At 47.8% G+C, this 23678-nt stretch overlaps 1 protein-coding gene across 3 annotated transcripts in view; it reads left to right on the forward strand.

Annotated features, from left to right (window-relative positions):
• The window catches only part of SMS (spermine synthase), a 376994-nt gene that overhangs the window by 331796 nt on the left and 21520 nt on the right, over positions 1-23678 (forward strand). Inside the window, exons 10-11 of one of the 3 annotated variants that reach the window (XM_063955771.1) lie at positions 2390-2505; positions 6040-6180. In XM_063955771.1, coding sequence (XP_063811841.1) covers positions 2390-2505; positions 6040-6046 — 123 coding nt within the window. In that variant the 3' untranslated portion in view covers positions 6047-6180. Of the gene's footprint in view, positions 1-2389; positions 2506-6039; positions 6181-23678 lie in introns of those variants that run through there. The other 2 variants (XM_063955772.1, XM_063955770.1) reach the window with 2 other exon arrangements.

Consider the following 23678-nt stretch of genomic DNA (forward strand, 5'->3'; position numbering starts at 1 on the left):
TCTACACCTGATGATATGTTTTTGAACTATAAAATAATATAATTGGTTAGCAAATCACAAACTAGGGGTATAATGAAAAAAATGGGTCAAGACCTTTTAATGGGAAATATGACACTATGTTACAGTGGGCGTGGTTACAGAGGTGGAACTACCGCCAGTGCAACCAGTGCGTTGCACTGGGGCCCGCCACTATCCAGGGGCCCAAAGCATGTAATAAGTCAAACTGACTCATTACATGCCGCTGTGTGCTGCGGGCAACTGCTGCCCGCAGCACACAGCCGCCCGGACAGAGAGGAGAGGAGCGGTACGGGGGAGAAGGAGGAGGAGGGAGGTGGAAGAGGGAGCCGCAGCAGCGCTTTACTACTGGTTGAGGCGCTGCTGCTGCTGTCCCTCTGCTTCACTATAGGCTGTCTTCCGAGAACAGCCTATAGTGAAGCAGAGGGGCAGCAGCTGCAGCGCCTCCACCAAGAACACAGCGCTGCTGCGGCTCCCTCCTCCACCTCCCTCCTCCTCCTTCTCTCCTGCCCGGGAATCGTGACCAGAAGCTGCACCGAGGAGCCTGAGCCAGCGGAGAGGGTAAGTATAATTATTTCTTTCTTTCTTTTATTCTTTCTTTCTTTCTTTCTTTCTTTCTTTCTTTCTTTCTTTCTTTCTTTCTTTCTTTCTTTCCATGTACAAAAAGGGGGACTGTCTGCCGCAATGTGTTAAAAGGGGGAATCTGCCTGCCGTAATGTGTAAAAAGGGTGAATCTGCCTGACGCAATGTGTAAAAAGGGGGAATCTGCCTGCCGTAATGTGTAAAAAGGGGGAATCTGCCTGCCGCAATGTGTAAAAATGGGGAATCTGCCTGCCGTAATGTGTAAAAAGGGGGAATCTTTGCCGCAATGTGTAAAAAGGGGGAATCTGCCTGCCGTAATGTGTAAAAAGGGGGAATCTTTGCCGCAATGTGTAAAAAGGGGGAATCTGCCTGACGTGATGTGTAAAAAGGTGGAATCTGCCTGACGTGATGTGTAAAAAGGGGGAATCTGTATGCCGTAATGTGTAAAAAGGGGGATGCTGTCTGCCGTAATGTGTAAAAAGGGGGAATCTGCCTGACGCAATGTGTAAAAAGGGGGAATCTGCCTGCCGTAATGTGTAAAAAGGGGGATGCTGTCTGCCGTAATGTGTAACAAGGGCACGCTGTCTGCCGTAATGTGTAAAAAGGGCACGCTGTCTGCCGTTATGTGTAAAAAGCGTACGCTGTCTGCCGCTATGTTTAACAAGGGCACGCTGTCTGCTGTTATGTGTAAAAAGTGTACGCTGTCTGCCGCTATGTGTGACAAGGGCACGCTGTCTGCCGTTATGTGTAAAAAGGGGAGGCTGTCTGCCGTTATGTGTAAAAAGTGCACGCTGTCTGCCGTTATGTGTAAAAAGGGGACGCTGTCTGCCGTCATGTGTAAAAAGTGCACACTGTCTGCCGCTATGTGTAAAAAGGGCACGCTGTCTGCCGTTATGTGTAAAAAGGGGGACGCTGTCTGCCGTAATGTGTAAAAAGGGGACGCTGTCTGCTGTAATGTGTAAAAAGAGGAATCTGTCCGCCGTAAGGTGTAAAAGGGTCTCTACCTGGTGTAGTGGTGCTACTGTGCGGCGTAATTTGAATAATGGAGACTACTGTGCACCGTTTTATGAATTGGTATTATTTTGTGGCCACACCCCTTCCCCACAAAGCCACGCCACTATGTATTTTTGCACGCGCCTACGGCGCGCACTGCCCCTGTTTTGCATGCAGGGGTGGGGCTCTGATGCCGTTTCTTGCACACAGTGCTAAAATGTCTAGTTACGGCACTGTTGCTAGGTATCCATTTCTCTGGCCCTGAGCAGGTCCCCCTCACCAGATCCTCTCCAGGGGTGAGGGGGTGGACTTGGATGGGATGGGGGCCCAAAGCATTTTGTTGCACCTGGGCCCACCGCTCGCTAGTTCCGCCACTGCGTGGATAGTGTACAGTTTGTCATCTGTCTACAGAGAAATTATTGAAAAATCTAAGGAAATAGCTATTTATAAAAAAAAAGGAGAGATTTCAGGACAGATTAATGACATACACAAACAAATAATTATGGGAGGCATGCCATTGACTGTACTCAAGTCTGAGTGACCAGGAAAGGAAAATATGTTTCTGTGCCTGTCACTGTCATTATGCAGCATGGGTTAACTGTGCTTACTTTCCGGTCTTACAGTAATAATATTGCCATCGGAGCAATTTGTTTATTACTTACCTAGACTTCCAGACAGTTCTTGTGATAAATGGCAAGCCTCAGTTTTGCTTTAGAAACCTTTGCAAGACAATTATTTATAATACCTGTCAATAAGCTTATAATTCACCTTTACTTTCCTCTTCTACTTCCTCCCACAGGGAAACTGTGTAAACCTGACTGAGACTCTGACACTCTATGAAGAACAGCTGAACATGCTTTATTGCCCTGTGGAATTCTCAAAGGAGATAGTGTGCGTTCCCTCCTACATGGAGCTGTATCCTTTGTACACTCAGCTTTATGAATACTCCACACAGACACGTTCTTTGAAAATACTTATTAGATAAAAATGTACGTTTTTGTTTTCTTTTCTGTTTTTATGGTTAAAAACATAAGTAATATTATAAACATTGTCTACTCTAAGATAAAATAGAAATGGCACAGAAATGCACACAATTAAATATGCAGCTTTTCCTTGTAAAATGTACTGTGCATTTAAAGTACTACTCCAGTAGTTCAGTTCTTTGTATTTCTTCTTCAGGATCCATAGGCATCCACAGGGAAGACATTGCGGTGTAGGAGAGGATCGGGCACTAAATAGTTAAAGCCTTTGAAGTCCCAGGATGCTCCAGTCCCTCCTCCCAACTGTCCTGATTTCGGTGGGACAGTCCCTTTTTTCACGGTCAGTCTAGTTGTCCCAGAGACCCACTCTGTCTCTCGCTGCTCTGAGCAGAGCAGCGGTGAGTAAATGCTATGCGCACAGCGCTATTCCCAGACAAGAGAGGGACAGGGGGCATGGCCAGCAGCTCACTGAGCTCTGTCCATGCCCCCATAGTCACAAAACCGCTTGTCACAAGGCCACGCCCCATTACCATGGTGCCACGTCCACAGTTTTGGTTGCACGCCGAAGTTATTGTCCCTCCTCAGTTGGGAGGTATGCCCTATACCCAGCCCCCAGCCAAGGCAAGCCAGTTTCGCTTTGGTGCCGGCACGAGCCAGATGCACCTTTTAATAGTTGATTTTTAAGCAGCCGCAAGCTTTTTCTTTTCTGTTTTCTTTTATTTTCTTATTTACTACTCAGAGCAGTCAGCGCTAGGCAGTCCTAAGGATGCCAGTGCTGCTGTTTCTCCAACCTCCTGCCGGTGCTGCAAAACTGGTGAGTGGACCAGTGATTTCAGTGAGCACCACGTAGCCCAGCTAGCAAGCTCCATGGGGACCCAGGCTGCAGTCAGAGAATAGGGGGGACAGGTAAGGCAGTTCAACACTCGCCGGGAACCGCGTCTTTGTGCAGCCTTTCCTCAGGTCGTGGGGACAGACAGGAGGCGTTGATGTGGGCCTCTGTCCATCTGCGACCCCACTAGTCCACCAGGGCATTTTCCTGCCAGCAGACAAAATTTCTGCACTGCAAACGCAAGTATGCAAGTTACTTCACAGTCGCCATGTGTCTGTTCACTCAGAAAGGCAGGCCCTGGGGTCCCTGGTTTCCACCTTCGACATGATGGAATACGCTAAATTCCACTTCAGGCCCCTTCAACATCTGATCCTCTCCAAGTGGAATGACAGGTTTGCCTGTCCCTCTGCTTGTGGTTACAGACGTATCACTTGGAGAAGGGTCGCCCCTTCTGGATTCTGGATTGGGTGCTCCTCTCCACGGATGCCAGCCTCTGTAGATGGGGCGCAGTAACTGGTCAACACTCCTTTCAGGGCTGTTGGACTCCCATCAAGAGTTGCCTACCAATCAACATCGTGGAGCTTTGAGCTGTATACAGAGCGCTCACTCTGGCATGGAACATTCTCCAGGACAGGCCTGTCCAAGTCCAGTCCGACAACGCCACTGCAGTAGCTTACCTCAGTCATCAGGGGAGCACTCGCAGGAAGTGGCACATATTCTCATATGGGCCTAACGTCATCTGCCGGCCATCTCAATGGTGTTCATCCTGGGAATCCTCAACTGGGAGGTGGACTTCCCCAGCCGTCATGACATACAATCCGGAGTGTGGGCTCCACACCCATAAGTTTTCCAGCTCCTGGTGGACAAATGGGGCCTACCGGCGTGGGCCTCATGGCCGCATAACACAACCACAAAGTTCCCGTATACGGGTCCAGTCTCCTTCCTTTCCAGGGTTTTTCACAAATTCAAGCAGGAACGAGGCACCGTGCTGTTGATAGCTCTGGTCTGGCCCAGGTGCCATTGGTTCACTGATCTACAGAGTCTATCCGTACACACGCCCTTACCACTTCCTCTGCGACCAGACCTGTTGTCTCAAGGCCCTTGTCTGCATCCAAACCTAGCTCATCTGTCTTTGACGGTGTGGCTCTTGAGTCATCCCTTCTAAGATCCAAGGGTTTCTTCCACTCTCTGATTAAAACAATGATCAAGGCATGGAAGCCTGCCTCAGCCTGCATATTGACATGTTTGTCATGCTTTCAGTGGTGTGATGCAAGACACTATGACCCTCTGGAGTTTCCAGAGTGCTTGCCTTTCTCCAAGCTTGGTTAGATCTCGGACTCCGCCTGGCATCCCTCAAAGTGCATGTCTCTGCTCTGTCAGTCTGGTTCCAGCATAGAATCGCTCCCCTGCCTAATGTTTGAACTTTCCTTCAGGGAGTCCTTCACATTCAACCTCCATTTATCCTCTGGTGGCTCTGTGGGAGAAAATGAGAGTTATGGTAGCCTTACCATAGTTATCTCTTTTTCTTTGAGGTCTTTAGGATCCACAGGGCGCCCACCCTGATGCACCTCTGGGTTTTTCCTTTTGGTCACCGGTTCCTTTCTCTGTTGGGTGAGAGAGTGCTTCTTGTGTGTACCAGTTTTCCTTCTCTCTTATCCTGCTCCTGCCTTGGACTTGTTCACAAAACTGGCTTGTTTTGGCTGGTGGCGGGGTATATTGGAGGAAGGACCAGCGCATCCTGGGACTTCAAAAGCTTTATCTGTTTGGTGCCCGGTCCTCTCCAACCATCTACACCCCAGTGTCTTCCCTGCGGATTCTATGGACCTCAAAGAAAAAGAGTTAACTATAGTAAGTCTACCATAACGATTTGTTTTTATTAACTGCGCTCACCCTAAGTGGCCTAACAGTGAAGATCCCATACCCTCACAGTGAAGGTGTATACTGCTGAAAAAGAGTAAATCAATATGGAGCTTAATGCTGTGATACTGCACAAAAAGAAAAGTTATTGCATTTAAAAATAATAATAGAATAGAATTAGCAGTTTTTATAATTTGATTAATTAACCAGTTTCTATATTAGCCAGTCAAGCTGTTGATCATACTTCGAATTGAACCCACAATATGTACCACCCAGCCAATTAAGACGACCCATATATCCGTTAAAACCTTTTCATTTGAAACTGACAAGTTCTTGTCTGTTGGGACAAGGTTATGTAAGCGCAGTGTCTGACTGGGGTATAAAGGGATCACAAGGAGAATGTAATGATAGGGCTCTATTGCAGTGTTGCCCCGGAAGGCATTGAGGTTGATTTAGGCAGACGAAGGGCATAGAGGCTGGCGCTGACAGGGAAGGCATGAGACTGTCACAGACTGAGTAAGGAGAGAGGCTGGCACAGACGGGAAAGACAAAGAGGCTGGTGCAGGCAGATGCAGGGCAGAGTCTATGCCACTGACAGAAGAAGAGCAGATTGTCACAGACAGGGGAGAATGGAAGAAAAAGGGACCGGGAGACTTGTTTGTTTTTGAGTACACGATCCAAATGTTGCGGAAAGAAGTGAGCTTCATCTCAGACACGGCATCAGTGGACGTGGAGTCAGGGAGCAGATCACACGTTTTTGACTGATTTTCTGACCATCTCCAGCAGATAAATGGGGAGAATATGGTAAGAAGAAGACAGAGCCGTTGTTCAACTGAATATTTCCCTGGACCCTTGGTAGGCCAGTCCTGCTGTACAAGCAAGAGTCAGAGCCTTTTCTTCTCATATTCTGTTATTGTTTCAACATAATGTTAATTAAAAAAACAAATCTTAAAATAAAGAGAGTGAAATATAAATTAAAAAACAGCCTTTGCTCCCAATTCTCCTTCACGGGTCTCCTCTGCCCATCCAGCTTCTCATAACGGCACTGGGTAGTGTTTTAGACTTTGGTTTGCAGAACCATTTTGTTTCCCACCATTGTTGATTTTGGAACCATTCACATACAGTATATGCATTAACTGCAGATCAACACCTGACATTTTTTACATTTTCAGGAGGGGGGATGACCTTATTAGACCACTTACACATTTTCCTCAGGAAATGCCACATACGTTCCCACTAAATAAAGGGGTGCACTGAATAAGTTTTCATGTTTTTTTTAAATACTCATTAAAATCACATTTATAGTTTACTGCAGCTCATAAAAATCTGTAATAACAATGCCCTAAGCTATTAGCATATTACAGCAGCAGTGCCAAGGGTTTATGAGTAACACTACAAGTGTGTAATGGGGGTAATTCCAAGTTGATCGCAGCAGGAATTTAGTTAGCAATTGGGCAAAACCATGTGCACTGCAGGGGAGGCAGATTTAACATGTGCAGAGAGAGTTAGATTTGGGTGGGGTGTGTTCAATCTGCAATCTAATTTGCAGTGTAAAAATAAAGCAGCCAGTATTTACCCTGCACATAAATAAAATAACCCACCCAAATCTAACTCTCTCTGCACATGTTAAATCTGCCTCCCCTGCAGTGCACATGGTTTTGCCCAATTGCTAACTAAATTCCTGCTGCAAACAACTTGGAATTACCCCCAATGTTAGTGCTGTATAAAGTCATTGCCAGTTTATAGATTCATTTGTATTAATCAAAGTAGCCTTAACTGTGTGATCTGTATTTACACATAAATTACCAACAAACCAGCTCATGTGTACAAGAAGAGTATGGTACAGGCACCAGTAGTAGACATGGTACATTTGTGGAAAACTGTACACAAATCATAGTCCCACACAGAGGGTGAATGCACATAAGTAATTAGAGAAATGGGAAAATGTATCATCTTCTTTGTGTGGTTATATAAAAGGCAATAGACAAATATAACTAACTTGAAAGGAAAATAATGTATCAGTGAAATAATTAATCAATTATGTTTTTACACAACATCCCTATTTCTTTATTTATTTATATAGCACCAGCATATTACTCAGCACTTTACAGAGAAAGTTTAATCATCCGCATCAGTCCCTCCCCCAGTGGAGCTTACAGTCTAAATTCTGTACCGCACAAGCATACACACACATGGGATTAAACACATTTAGCTAAAGGAAATTTATATAATCCTTTCCCTGCAGTCAGAGAAAACAAATCCACATCCATCTTACTGAGAACATTTCCTTAAAATGATCATTAACTGTAAGTTTATCAAATTGCCAGTGCCCTACATACAGCTGCAGCCTGATTAACATGTGTCTGGCAATGCATCGCTTAGAGATACAGTTCATGATAAATAATGTGCTTTCACCCTGCCTTCAGAGTCTATGTAGTTGTATTAAAGGATCTAATACTTTTGAGCTCCCATGATTTATTTAAACCAAACACTCTTCTGACCTGTGGATTTAGTAACAAAAGTCACCCCCATTTTGGCTGTAAAAAAGACATAGTAATGGGTACATATTCCCAGGAATTGTATTCTGCAATCTAGAAAGATGGAATTCAGAGTAACATACTTCTGGCAAGAAAAACTGGGACTCATCATTATTATGGTATATAGTGCATCCGGAAAGTATTCACAGCGCTTAACTTTTTCCAAACTTTGTTATGTTACAGCCTTATTCCAAACTGGAATAAATTCATTTTTTTCCTCAAAATTCTACACATGATACCCCATAATGACAACGTTAAAAAAGTTTTTTTTGAGATTTTTGCAAATGTATTAAAAATAAAAAACGAAGAAATCACATGTACATAAGTATTCACAGCCTTTGCTCAGTACTTTGTTGATGCACGTTTGGCAGCAATTACAGCCTCAAGTCTTTTTGAATATGATGCCACAAGCTTGGCACACCTATCTTTGGGCAGTTTCGCTCATTCCTCTTTGCAGCACCTCTCAAGCTCTATCAGGTTGGATGGGAAGCATCGGTGCACATCCATCTTCAGATCTCTCCAGAGATGTTCAGTCGGATTCAAGTCTTGGCTCTGGCTGGGCCACTCAAGGACATTCACAGAGTTGTCCTGAAGCCACTCTTTTGATATCTTGGCTGTGTGCTTGGGTCCGTTATCCTGTTGAAAGATGAACCGTCGCCCCAGTCTGAGGTCAAGAACGCTCTGGAGCAGGTTTTCATCAAAGATGTCTATGTACATTGCTGCATTCATCTTTCCCTCTATCCTGACTAGTCTCCCAGTTCTGCCACTGAAAAACATCCCCACAGCATGATGCTGCCACCACCCTGCTTCACTGCAGGGATGGTATTGGCCTGGTGATGAGCGGTGCTTGGTTTCCTCCATACATGACGCCTGGCATTCACGCCAAAGAGTTCAATCTTTGTATGAACAGACCAGAGAATTCTGTTTCTCATGGTCTGAGAGTCCTTCAGGTGCATTTTGGCAAACTCCAGGCAGGCTGCCTTGTGATTTATACTAAGGAGTGGCTTCCGTCTGGCCACACTACCATACAGGCCTGATTGGTGGATTGCTGCAGAGATGGTTGTCCTTCTGGAAAGTTCTCCTCTTTCCACAGAGGAATGCTGTAGCTCTGACAGAGAGACCATCGGGTTCTTGGTCACCTCCCTGACTAGGGCCTTTCTCCCCCGATTGCTCAGTTTAGACGGCCAGCGAGCTCTAGGAAGAGCCCTGGTGGTTCCGAACTTTTTCCATTTACAGATGATGGATGCCACTGTGCTCATTGGGACCTTCAAATCAGCAGATATTTTTATGTCCACTTCCCCAGATTTGTGCCTCGAGACAATTCTGTCTCGGAGGTCTACAGACAATTTGACTTCATGCTTGGTTTGGGCTCAGACATGCACTGTCAAGTGTGGGACCATATATAGACAGGTGTGTGCCTTTCCAAATCGTGTCAAATCAACTGAATTTACCACAGGTGGACTCTAATTAAGTGTGTAGAATTTTGAGGGCAAAAATTAATTTATTCCATTTTGGAATAAGGCTGTAACATAACAAAATGTGGAAAAAGTGAAGCGCTGTGAATACTTTCCGGATGCACTGTAATTGGTTCAGAAGGCACTGGCTAGTACTAGAGCAAAATTTACACATAATATATGAGCCAAAGGGTTCATGTGGGCTTTATGAAAAGGTGCAGAGGAATAAACTCCTGGAAATTTGGTGAGTTTTGATCAGAGAAGTGCGGAAAAGATAGGCACTGTCATAGACTTTTTTACTCCACACCTCTGCTATAGAAATGATTAGAATAATACAAATAAGATATTTCGAACATATTCTTTGTATTTTTTATATACTTTATCTGGTAAAAACTCTGGCACAAACGTTAGTATGACATGAAAGACTCTGCCTTACCTGCCTCATCCCACCGAACGTCACGTATATGGGTTTGGTATGATTTACAGCCACACGGGATGCTGAATGTCAGTATATCGGCATCCTAAGTGGTAGAATGCCGACAAGGGGGCGAGTGCAATGAAGCCCCTTGCAGGTTCGTTGGCGAGCTACAGTCGCCACAAGTTCTATTCTCCCTCTATGGGTTTTGTGAACACCCATAGAGGGGGAATCACCTACCTCGCCGGCAGTATGGTGCCCCGTCAGGAAACCGGCATCGGTATTGTGACAGCTGGGATCCCGACGAGCGGTATGCTAACCGCATACTATATACAGTATATATATAATACAGTATATACCAACAATACTGAACAGCTATACACTGGGGGTTCTCTGCAAGAGTGCAGATGAAAAGATTCCTTTGTGGGGGCACTCTTAAATAATACATTTTCATAACAGTGAAGAGAAATTAAAAGCATAACTTTTACTAATATCAGTAACATTTCAGCTATAGCAACAAAGATATTTAACCTTCAAAGTAGAATATATGATCACAATATAAAACCTGAAATGGGTCAATGGTCCTGGTGGGAACTTCAAATATAAAGGTTTATGTAGTCAGGGTGATAATATAGTATGGCACATTTGGATGCACCATCGTCACACTATCAAAACTTTCACCAGAACTACAGTATGGCAGATGCCGTTTATCCATCTGAATATAACCTCCTATGTGAACAGTGTTTCTGAATACAACCACTATCAGCGACACTCCCATAACGCACATCTCCGTACGTCTATATAGCCACCACCATATTACCTCCCAGTCAGCACCCAGGGATGCCCCATACATTTCTGCTACTGTGTTTCTAAATTCATATTGTGGCTCTGTACAAGAAAAAATGCGGCACATGCGCAGTGCGAATCAGACGTATACACACACAAAAAACATTTCTCCCTGAATCTGACATTGCCACTGTGCCCAATTCAGAGTCAGGACCATAATTTGGTCTTGTACTGAGGGGTCAGAAGGGCAGTCTCCAATGCTGGGGTGGGCGAGTTCTTGCCCCATCAATTTAAATAGGGAGAAGGTCTGCACCACTGAGAAGTGGCATCATGTGGGGGGTGAGTCAGGTGCAGTTGAAGGTGCTATCACTTCTGCTTCCTTTGAAGGAGCAGTGATATCACTGTAAGTTAATGCAGTAGGAGGCGTCTATTACATGATGCCTTTTGCTGCACTAGTGATCTTAGCTGCGCAAGCCGCCCGTCACAGTGGCCAGAGGCCGACGGAGATTCCTGGCCTCTTTCCACCCCTTAAACGTCCGCGATAGGCCTCCATTTTTCCAAACGGAGCCCATCCCCGCACCCAAAACGGCATCAGACTGTCAATTTATGACAGTCTGATGATGTCCTGCATCCTATGCAGCAGGACCTGTTCGAGTACATGCAAAATGGGTTCTGCGCATGCACAAAGTACCGAGCATCGGTACTTTGCACCGATGGTTTCAAGTGCAACAACACTTGAATGACCCCCTAGTGTTGGCAACTGCCAGGTCGAGCTTTAGTTAATCTAAAAGACTGTTTGAGCCCCAGGACTGTCCGTCGAAATTGTGAGGACCATTCCAAATTAGTTTAGGCTCCCTACACTTTTATAGGCACCCCCTGACCAAGACCTCATCACCCCCCCCCCCCCCACCCCCCTTTCCATACAACCCCCCATTCAAAAAAAGATATAATAAAATTCAAAAACATAAGATTATAAGGTGGGTTCCCTATATACTTAATATACTATTTTTATTGTAAAAGGACCCCTTATAAAGTATATATACTGTAGTATATAGGGAATCCTTATGTACTTATACCAGGACTAGTTCCCAACCTTATTATATAGTATTTGGAACTTTAAATGGAAAATAAAAATAGCTTACCATGGGTAGCAGCTGCAGGTGTACAGCTGCATGCTCTCCTTGTCGCTGAAAGCTCCTCTCCAGGGCAGCTGCAGCATTGTTAAACGGCATTAACTTAATTTGCTCCTCGTCTGGTGGGGGCAGAGCTTATCTCTGCATGAGTTATGACTGAGTGGGAAGGAAGGGGAGGAGAGGGAAGTGAACTGCGCTAAGGCTGCTGCTTGTATCCAACAGCCAGACAGTGATCGAAATCATGCTGAGCAGCGCAATCCCTGTTCGACCCCCCCCCCCCCCTCTCGTTTGAGTCACAGTAAGCCACACCCCCTCACAGAGCCCCTTCTCAATCATGCTAGATGCCCGTGGATGAGCGAGACACAGCAGTTAGCAGTGTGCAGCAGCCACAGCCTGACACTGGCAAGCAGAGAATCCTTCCCAGCTGTCAGGTATATGCACGCACAGCGCTGCAGCTGCCCTAATGCTGCAGAATTGTTCTGGGCCAGAGTGCACATGGCACCCTGCCCCCCCCCCCCCCCCCCCCTCCCACCCACCACGGCCCAGCCTGCCACTGGTGTACTCCTATGGGATGTGGGGGAGAAATTGCCTTATCTACGCCATCCTAGCAGCTTACTTACCAAAATCCAAATACTGGAGTGGTAGGTGAAATAGAATTTATGACAGGTACAAACGACCAAATACACCATCTGCCAAACTTGGATGTAACTTCCAGAGACAACACTGAAACACAGGAATTTACCTAGAATTGTTTCTGAAAGCACACCCATGAATTGAGCAAACTCGGATTCAGATGCATTTTTCAAATAGACATCCCTCTCAGCAGCATGTTTAGCGAAGCCTGCCCATCTCAGTGAGATCTGTGCAGTGCTTCTTTGTTAAAATGTGTTGAAATCGTTAACAAATAGAGAAAGAAAATGTATGGGGTCCCTTCCATAAGCAGGACTGTCTTTTTGAGCCGGTCCTGGTTCTAAAAATACAGGGGATAAAATGCGTGAGGTGCCCCTGTATTCAAAGAACCAGCACCGGGCTCTGGGACTGGTCCTGGTTCCAAAAATATGTGGGGGAAAAGACGTAGGGTTTCTCTGTATTTTTGAAACCAGCACCGTCCACAGCCAGGGTCATGTTGATCCCAGCGACCATAGCATTACACCCCCTCCCCACCCCACGCTTATTAGTCAGCCCTGGCCAGGGATTCCTGGCAATAATAAGATTTTACTCACCGGTAAATGTATTTCTCGTAGTCCGTAGTGGATGCTGGGAACTCCGTAAGGACCATGGGGAATAGCGGGCTCCGAAGGAGGCTGGGCACTCTAGAAAGATTTATGACTACCTGGTGTGCACTGGCTCCTCCCACTATGACCCTCCTCCAAGCCTCAGTTAGGACACTGTGCCCGGACGAGCTGACATAATAAGGAAGGATTTTGAATCCCGGGTAAGACTCATACCAGCCACACCAGTCACACCGTATAACTCGTGATACTATACCCAGTTAACAGTATGAATATAACTGAGCCTCTCAACAGATGGCTCAACAATAACCCTTTAGTTAGGCAATAACTATATACAAGTATTGCAGACAATCCGCACTTGGGATGGGCGCCCAGCATCCACTACGGACTACGAGAAATAGATTTACCGGTGAGTAAAATCTTATTTTCTCTGACGTCCTAGTGGATGCTGGGAACTCCGTAAGGACCATGGGGATTATACCAAAGCTCCCAAACGGGCGGGAGAGTGCGGGTGACTCTGCAGCACCGAATGAGAGAACTCCAGGTCCTCCTCAGCCAGGGTATCAATTTTGTAGAATTTTGCAAATGTGTTTGCCCCTGACCAAGTAACAGCTCGGCAAAGTTGTAAAGCCGAGACCCCTCGGGCAGCCGCCCAAGATGAGCCCACCTTCCCTGTGGAATGGGCTTTCACTGATTTAAGATGCGGCAGTCCAGCCGCAGAATGCGCCTGCTGAATCGTGTCACAGATCCAGCGAGCGATAGTCTGCTTAGAAGCAGGAGCACCCAGCCTGTTGGGTGCATACAGGATAAATAGCGAGTCAATTTTTCTGACTCTAGCCGTCCTGGAAACATAATTTTTCAAGGCCCTGACTACGTCCAGTAACTTGGAATCCTCCAAGTCCCTAGTAGCCGCAGGCACCACAATAGGTTGGTTCAAGTGAAAAGCTGATACCACCTTAGGGAGAAACTGGGGACAGGTCCTCAATTCTGCCCTATCCATATGGAAAATCAGATAAGGACTTTTATATGACAAAGCCGCCAATTCTGATACACGCCTGGCCGAAACCAAGGCCAATAACATGACCACTTTCAACGTGAGATATTTTAGATCCACGGTTTTTAGTGGTTCAAACCAATGTGATTTTAAGAAACTCAACACCACGTTGAGATCCCAAGGTGCCACTGGAGGCACAACCGGGGGCTGAATATGCAGCACTCCTTTTACAATGTCTGAACTTCAGGTACTGAAGCTAATGCTTTCTGGAAGAAAATCGACAGAGCCGAGATCTGTATCTTAATGGAGCCTAATTTTAGGCCCATAGACACTCCTGCTTGTAGGAAATGCAGAAATCGACCTAGTTGAAATTCCTCTGTTGGGGCCTTTTTTGGCCTCACACCAAGCAAACATATTTCCGCCATATGCGGTGATAATGTTTTGCAGTTACATCTTTCCTGGCTTGAATCAGCGTAGGAATGACTTCCTCCGGAATGCCCTTTTCCTTTAGGATCCGGCGTTCAACCGCCATGCCATCAAAACGTAGCCGCGGTAAGTCTTGGAACAGACAGGGCCCCTGCTGCAGCAGGTCCTGTCTGAGCGGCAGAGGCCATGGGTCCTCTGATACATTTTCTTGAAGTTCTGGGTACCAGGCTCTTCTTGGCCAATCCGGAACCACGAGTATCGTTCTTACTCCTCGCCTTCTTATTATTCTCAGTACCTTTGGTATGAGAGGCAGAGGGGGGAACACATAAAACAACTGGTACACCCACGGTGTTACCAGAGCGTCCACAGCTATCGCCTGAAGGTCCCTTGACCTGGCGCAATATCTTTTATAGCTTTTTGTTGAGGCGGGACGCCTTCATGTCCACCTGTGGCCTTTCCCAATGGTGTACAATTCTTTGGAAGACTTCTGGATGAAGTCCCCACACTCTCGGGTGGAAGTCGTGTCTGCTGAGAAGATCTGCTTCCCAGTTGTCCACTCCGGGAATGAACACTGCTGACAGTGCTAACACATGATTTTCCGCCCATCGGAGAATCCTTGTGGCTTCTGCCATCGCCATCCTGCTTCCTGTGCCGCCCTGTTGGTTTACATGGGCGACTGCCGTGATGTTGCCTGATTGGATCAGGACCGGCTGGTTTTGAAGCAGAGGCCTTGCCTGACTCAGGGCATTGTAAATGGCCCTCTGTTCCAGAATATTTATGTAGGGAAGTCACCTGACTTGACCAAAGTCCCTGGAAGTTTCTTCCCTGTGTGACTGCCCTCCAGCCTCAAAGGCTGGCATCCATGGTCACTAGGACCTAGTCCTGTATGTCAAACCTGCGGCCCTCTTAAAGATGGGCACTCTGCAGCCACTACAGTAGAGATACCCTGGTCCTTGGAGACAGGGTTATCAGCCTAATGCATCTGAAGATGCGACCTGGACCACTTGTCCAACAGGTCCCCCTGAAAAGTTCTTGCATGGAACCTGCCGAATGGGATTGCTTCTTAGGAAGCTAACATTTTTCCCAGGACTCGCGTGCAATGATGCACCGATAACTGTTTTGGCTTCAGGAGGTCTCTGACTAGAGATGACAGCTCCTTGGCTTTCTCCATCGGGAGAAACACTTATTTCTGGTCTGTGTCCAGAACCATCCCCAGGAACAGTAGACGTGTCGTAGGAACCAGCTGTGACTCTGGACTGTTTAGAATCCAACCGTGCTGTTGTAGCACTTTCCAAAATAGTGCTACCCCGACTAGCAACTGCTCCTTGGACCTCGCCCTTATAAGGAGATTGTCCAAGTACGGGATAATTAAAACTCCCCTTTTTCGAAGGAGTATCATCATTCCGGCCATTACCTTGGTAACACCCTCTGTGCCATGTACAGTCCAAACGGCAGAGTCTGGACTTGGTAATGGTAATCCTGTACCACAAATCTGAGGTACTCCTGACGAGGATAGTAAATAGGGACATGCAGGTAAGCATCCTTGATGTCCCGGGATACCATGTAATCCCCCTCGTCCAGGCTTGCAATAACCGCCCTGAGCGATTCCATCTTGAACTTGAATTTTTTATGCATGTGTTCAAGGATTTTAAATATAAAGAAGGGTCACACCGAACCATGCGGTTTCGGTACCCCAACCGTGTGGAATAGTAACCCCGTCCTTGTTGAAGTAGGGGCACCTTAAGTATTACCTGCTGGGAATACAGCTTATTAATTGCCTCTAGCACAGCCTCCCTGCCTGAGGGAGTTGTCGGCAAGGCATATTTGAGGAAACGGCGGGGGGAAGACATCTCGAATTCCAGCTTGTACCCCTGAAATACTACTTGAATGAAACAGGGATCCACCTGTGAGCGAGCCCACTGATCGCTGAAACTTTTGAGACGGCCCCCCACCGTACCTGGCTACACCTGTGGAGCCCCCGCGTCATGCTGTGGACTCAGAGGAAGCGAGAGAAGAATTATGATTCTGGGAACAGGCTGACTGGTGCAGCTTTTTCCCTCTTCCCTTGTCTTTGTACAGAAAGGAAGCGCCTTTGACCCGCTTGCTTTTCTGAAGCCGAAAGGACTGTACCTGATAATACAGTGCTTTCTTAGTCTGTGAGGAAAACTGAGGTAAAAATATTTCTTCCCAGCTGTTGCTGCGGATACGAGGTCCCAGAGACCATCCCCAAATAATTCCTCACCCTTATAAGGCAGAATCTCTATGGGCCTTTTAAGGTCAGCATCACCTGTCCAGTGACAGGTCTCTAATACCCTCCTGACAGAATGGACATTACATTCATTTTGGATGCCAGCCGGCAAAATATCCCTCTGTGCATCCCTCATATATAAGACGACGTCTTTAATATGTTCTCATGTTAGCACACTAGTATGTTTGACAGGATCACCGACCACGCTGCAGCAGCACGCTCTGCAGGTTTCAGTCTAGTACCTGAGTGTGTAAATACAGACTTCAGGATAGCCTCCTGCTTTTTATCAACAGGTACCTTCAAAGTGGCCGTTCCTAAAACGGCAGTGCCACCTATTTTGACAACCGTGTGAGCGCCTTATCCACCTTAGGGGATATCTCCCAGCGTAACTTATCCTCTGGCGGGAAAAGGTACGCCATCAGTAACTTTTTAGAAATTACCAGTTTCTTATCAGGGGGAACCCACGCTTTTCACACACTTCATTCATTCATCTGATGGGGGAACAAAACACTGCCTGCTTTTTCTCCCCAAACATAAAAACCCCATTTTTAGAGGTTAATGTCAGAAATGTGTAACACATTATTTTTATTGCCGGGATCAAGTCACGGATGTTCCTAGTGGATTGTGTATATGTCTCAACCTTGTCGACACTGGAGTCAGACTCCGTGTCGACATCTGTGTCTGCCATCTGAATGAGCGGGCGTTTTTGAGCCCCTGATGGCCTTTGAGACACCTGGGTAGGCACGGGCTGAGAAGCCGGCTGTCCCACAGCTGTTACGTCATCCACCCTTTTATGTAAGGAGTTGACACTGTCGGTTAATACCTTTTACCTAACCATCCACTCTGGTGTCGGCCCCACAGGGGGCGACATCACATTTATCGGCATCTGCTCTGTCACTATATAAGCCTCCTCCTCAAACATGTCGACACAGCTGTACCGACACACCGCACACACACAGGGAATGCTCTGACTGAGGACAGGACCCACAAAGCCCTTTGGGGAGACAGAGAGAGAGTATGCCAGCACACACCAGAGCGCTATATAATGAGGGGATTAACACTATAACTGAGTGAATTTTCCCCAATAGCTGCTTGTATATACCATATTGCGCCTAAATTTAGTGCCCCCCCTCTCTTTTTTACCCTTTGAGCCTGAAAACTACAGGGGAGAGCCTGGGGAGCTTTCTTCCAGTTGCACTGTGAAGAGAAAATGGCGCCAGTGTGTCTGAGGGAGATAGCTCCGCCCCTTTTCCGCGGCCTATTCTCCCGCTTTTTTCTGGATTCTGGCAGGGGTATTTACCACATATATAGCCTCTGGGGCTATATATTGTGGTATTTTTGCCAGCCAAGGTGTTTTTATTGCTGCTCAGGGCGCCCCCCCCAAGCGCCCTGCACCCTCAGTGACCGGAGTGTGAAGTGTGTATGAGGAGCAATGGCGCACAGCTGCAGTGCTGTGCGCTACCTTGGTGAAGACTGATGTCTTCTGCCGCCGTTTTTCCGGACCTCTTCTTGCTTCTGGCTCTGTAAGGGGGACGGCGGGGCGGCTCCGGGACCGAACACCAAGGACTGGGCCTGCGGTCGATCCCTTTGGAGCTAATGGTGTCCAGTAGCCTAAGAAGCCCAATCCGGCTGCAAGCAGGCGAGTTCGCTTCTTCTCCCCTTAATCCCTCGCTGCAGTGAGCCTGTTGCCAGCAGGTCTCACTGAAAATAAAAAACCTAAATCTATACTTTCTTTCTAAGGGCTCAGGAGAGCCCCTAGTGTGCATCCAACCTCGGCCGGGCACAAGATCTAACTGAGGCTTGGAGGAGGGTCATAGTGGGAGGAGCCAGTGCACACCAGGTAGTCATAAATCTTTCTAGAGTGCCCAGCCTCCTTCGGAGCCCGCTATTCCCCATGGTCCTTACGGAGTTCCCAGCATCCACTAGGACGTCAGAGAAAAAGGGGGCACACAAGGCCAGAGATGAAGCCCGAGACTATCCTCAGTACAGCGGCCAGGGCAGACTGGTTTTGGGGTAATGCTACAGCCGCCAGGGCCAATATAAACAATAGTGATGTGTAGCAGAAATTTTTCGGGTTTTGTGTTTTGGTTTTGGATTCGGTTCCGCGGCCGTGTTTTGGATTCGGTCGCGTTTTGGCAAAACCTCCCTGAAAATTTTTTGTCGGATTCGGGTGGGGTTTTTTTTTTTTCAAAACCCCCTCAAAAACAGCTTAAATCATAGAATTTGGGGGTAATTTTGATCCTATAGTATTATTAACCTCAATAACCATAATTTCCACTCATTTCCAGTCTATTCTAAACACCTCACAATATTATTTTCTCTAACGTCCTAAGTGGATGCTGGGAACTCCGTAAGGACCATGGGGAATAGCGGCTCCGCAGGAGACTGGGCACAACTAAAGAAAGCTTTAGGACTACCTGGTGTGCACTGGCTCCTCCCTCTATGACCCTCCTCCAGACCTCAGTTAGAATTTTGTGCCCGGCCGACAGACTCACTGCTACGAGGGACTTAGGGGAGAGAAGCGGACCTACCTGCTTGCAGCTAGCTTGGGCTTCTCAGGCTACTGGACACCATTAGCTCCAGAGGGATCGAACACAGGCCCAGCCTCGGTCGTCCGGTCCCGGAGCCGCGCCGCCGTCCCCCTTGCAGAGCCAGAAGCAAGAAGAACGTCCAGGAAATCGGCGGCAGAAGACTCCGGTCTTCATTAAGGTAGCGCACAGCACTGCAGCTGTGCGCCATTGCTCCCTGTGCACACCACATACTCCGGTCACTGATGGGTGCAGGGCGCTGGGGGGGGGGGGGGGGGGGGCGCCCTGGGCAGCAATTAGAGTACCTTAAGAGTGGCAAATCACACATAATATAGCCTAATAAGCTATATATGTGTAAAATACCCCTGCCACATTATGATTATAAGAGCGGGAGAAGTCCGCCGAAAAAGGGGCGGGGCTGTCTCCCTCAGCACACTGGCGCCATTTTCTCTTCACAGTGCAGCTGGAAGACAGCTCCCCAGGCTCTCCCCTGTAGTTTTCAGGCTCAAAGGGTTAAAAAGAGAGGGGGGGCACTAAATTTAGGCGCAAATCTGTGTATTATAGCAGCTATAAGGGAAAAATCACTGTGGGTAGTGTGAATCCCTGCATTATATAGCGCTCTGGTGTGTGCTGGCATACTCTCTCTCTGTCTCCCCAAAGGACTTTGTGGGGTCCTGTCCTCAGTCAGAGCATTCCCTGTCTGTGTGCGGTGTGTCGGTACGGCTGTGTCGACATGTTTGATGAGGCTTATGTGGAGGCGGAGCAGATGCCGATAAATGTGATGTCACCCCCTGCGGGGTCGACACCTGAGTGGATGGACATGTGGAAGGAATTACGTGACAGTGTCAACTCCTTACATAAAAGGTTTGACGACATAGCAGATGTGGGACAGCCGGCTTCTCAGCCCGTGCCTGCCCAGGCGTCTCAAAAGCCATCAGGGGCCCTAAAACGCCCACTACCTCAGATGGCAGACACAGATGTCGACACGGATACTGACTCCAGTGTCGAAGACGATGAGACTACTGTACATTCCAATAGAGCCACCCGTTACATGATTACGGCAATGAAAAATGTGTTGCACATTTCTGATATTACCCCAGGTACCACAAAAAAGGGTATTATGTTTGGGGAGAAAAAAGCTTCCAGTGGTTTTTCCCCCATTAGATGAACTAAATGTGTGAAGAAGCGTGAGTTTCCCCCGATAAGAAACTGGTAATTTCTAAAAGGTTACTAATGGCGTACCCTTTCCCGCCAGAGGATAGGTCACGTTGGGAGACATCCCCTAGGGTGGATAAAGCGCTCACACGTCTGTCAAAGAAGGTGGCACTACCGTCTCAGGACACGGCCGCCCTAAAGGAGCCTGCAGATAGAATGCAGGAGGCTATCCTGAAGTCTGTATATACACACTCAGGCATTATACTGAGACCAGCAATTGCTTCAGCATGAATGTGCAGTGCTGCAGCTGCGTGGTCAGATTCTCTGTATCTTAGACAGGGACACTATATGGCTAACCATAGAGCATATTAAAGACGCAGTCTTATACATGAGAGATGCACAGAGGGATAATTGCCGACTGGCATCTAAAATAAACGCAATGTCCATTTCCGCCAGGAACTCGGCAGTGGACAGGTGATGCTGATTCTAAAAGGCACATGGAAGTTTTGCCTTACAAGGGTGAGGAGTTGTTTGGGGATGGTCTTTCGGACCTCGTTTCCACAGCTACAGCTGGGAAATCAACATTTTGCCCCATGTTCCCTCACAGCCAAAGAAAGCACCGTATTATCAGGTACAGTCCTTTCGGCCCCAGAAAGGCAAGCGGGTTAAAGGCGCGTCCTTTCTGCCCATAGGCAGAGGTAGAGGGAAAAAGCTGCAGCATACAGCCAGTTCCCAGGAACAAAAGTCCTCCCCCGCTTCCTCTAAGTCCACCGCATGACGCTGGGGCTCCACAGGCGGAGCCAGGTACGGTGGGGGCCCGTCTCAAGAATTTCAGCGACCAGTGGGCTTGCTCACGGGTGGATCCCTGGATTCTACAGGTAGTATCTCAGGGGTACAAGCTGGAATTCGAGACGTCTCCCCCTCGCCGTTTCCTCAAATCTGCCTTGCCGACAGCTCCCTCAGACAGGGAGGCAGTGCTGGAGGCAATTCACAAGCTGTATTCGCAGCAGGTGATAGTCATGGTACCCCTTCTTCAACAGGGACGGGGTTACTATTCCACAATGTTTGTGGTACCGAAACCGGACGGTTCGGTGAGACCCATTTTAAATTTGAAATCCTTGAACACTTATATACGAAGGTTCAAGTTCAAAATGGAATCGCTCAGGGCGGTTATTGCAAGCCTGGACGAAGGGGATTACATGGTATCACTGGACATCAAGGATGCTTACCTGCATGTCCCCATTTACCCTCCTCACCAGGAGTACCTCAGATTTGGGGTACAGGACTGTCATTACCAATTCCAGACGTTGCCGTTTGGTCTGTCCATGGCACCGAGGGTATTTACCAAGGTAATGGCAGAGATGATGATACTCCTTCGAAGGAAGGGATTTATAATTATCCCGTACTTGGACGATCTCCTTATAAAGGCGAGGTCCAGGGAACAGTTGTTGATCGGAGTAGCACTAGCTGGGGCAGTGCTACAACAGCACGGCTGGATCCTGAACATTCCGAAGTCGCAGCTGGTTCCTACAACGCGTCTACTGTTCCTGGGGATGGTTCTCGACACAGAACAGAAAAAAGTGTTTCTCCCGGAGGAGAAGGCCAAGGAGTTGTCATCTCTAGTCAGAGACCTCCTAAAACCAAAACAGGTGTCGGTGCACCATTGCACGCGAGTCCTGGGAAAGATGGTGGCTTCTTACGAAGCAATTCCATTCGGAGGGTTCCATGCAAGGATCTTTCAGTGGGATCTGTTGGACAAGTGGTCCGGATCGCATTTTCAGATGCATCGGCTGATAACCCTGTCTCCAAGGGCCAGGGTGTCGCTGTTGTGATGGCTGCAGAGTGCTCATCTTCCAGGGGGCCGCAGATTCGGCATACAGGACTGGGTCCTGGTGACCACGGACGCCAGCCTTCGAGGTTGGGGGGCAGTCACACAGGGAAGAAACTCCCAAGGACAATGATCAAGTCAGGAGACTTCCCTACACATAAATATTCTGGAACTAAGGGCCATTTGCAATGCCCTAAGTCAGGCAAGACCCCTGCTTCAAAACCAGCCGGTGCTGATCTAGTCAGACAACATCACGGCGGTCGCCCATGTAAACCGACAGGGCGGCACAAGAAGCAGGATGGCAATGGCAGAAGCCACAAGGATTCTCCGATGGGCGGAAAATCATGTGTTAGCACTGTCAGCAGTGTTCATTCCCGGAGTGGACAACCTCCACCCGGGAGAGTGGGGACTTCATCCAGAAGTTTTCCAAATGATTGTACACCATTGGGAAGGGCCACAGGTGGACATGATGGCGTCCCGCCTCAACAAAAAGCTAAAATGTTATTGCGCCAGGTCAAGGGACCCGCAGGCGATAGCTGTGGACGCTCTGGTAACACCGTGGGTGTACCAGTCGGTGTATGTGTTCCTTCCTCTGCCTCTCATACCCAAGGTACTGAGAATAATAAGAAGGAGAGGAGTAAGAGCTATACTCGTGGTTCCGGATTGGCCAAGAAGATCTTGGTACCCAGAACTTCAAGAAATGATCTCAGAGGACCCATGGCCTCTGCCGCTCAGACAGGACCTGCTGCAGCAGGGGCCCTGTCTGTTCCAAGACTTACCGCCGCTGCGTTGACGGCATGGCGGTTGAACACCGGATCCTAAAAGAAAAGGGCATTCCGGATAAAGTCATTCCTACGCTGATTAAGGCTAGGAAAGATGTGACCGCAAAATATTATCACCGCATATGGCGAAAATATGTTGCTTGGTGTGAGGCCAGGAAGGCCCCAACGGAGGAATTTCAACTGGGTCGATTTCTGCACCTACAGTCAGGAGTGACTATGGGCCTAAAATTGGGTTCCATTAAGGTCCAGTTTTCGGCTCTGTCCATTTTCTTCCAAAAAGAACTGGCTTCATTGCCTGAAGTTCAGACTTTTGTTAAGGGAGGGCTGCATATTCAGCCCCGTTTGTGCCTCCAGTGGCACAGTGGGATCACAACGTGGTGTTGGATTTCCTGAAGTCGCATTGGTTTGAACCACTTAAATCCGTGGAGCTAAAATACCTCACGTGGACAGTGGTCATGCTGTTGGCCTTGGCGTCGGCCAGGCGTGTATCAGAATATTCGGCTTTGTCATGCAAATGCCCTTATCTGATTTTTCAGAAGGATAGGGCGGAATTGAGGACTCGTTCCCAATTTCTCCCAAAGGTGGTTTCAGCTTTTCATTTGAACCAGCCTATTGTGGTGCCTGCTGCTACTCGTGACTTGGAGGATTCCAAGTTGCTGGACGTAGTCCGGGCCCTAAAAATCTATGTTTCCAGGACAGCTGGAGTCAGAAAGACTGACTCGCTATTTATCCTGCATGCACCCAACAAGTTGGGTGCGCCTGCTTCAAAGCAGACTATTGCTCGCTTGATCTGTAGCACGATTCAACTTGCACATTCTGCGGCTGGACTGCCGCTTCCTAAATCTGTAAAAGCCCATTCCACGAGGAAGGTGGGCTCTTCTTGGGCGGCTGCCCGAGGGGTCTC

Source organism: Pseudophryne corroboree, chromosome 2 (assembly GCF_028390025.1).
Source record: "Pseudophryne corroboree isolate aPseCor3 chromosome 2, aPseCor3.hap2, whole genome shotgun sequence".
NCBI classification, from domain to species: domain Eukaryota; kingdom Metazoa; phylum Chordata; class Amphibia; order Anura; family Myobatrachidae; genus Pseudophryne; species Pseudophryne corroboree.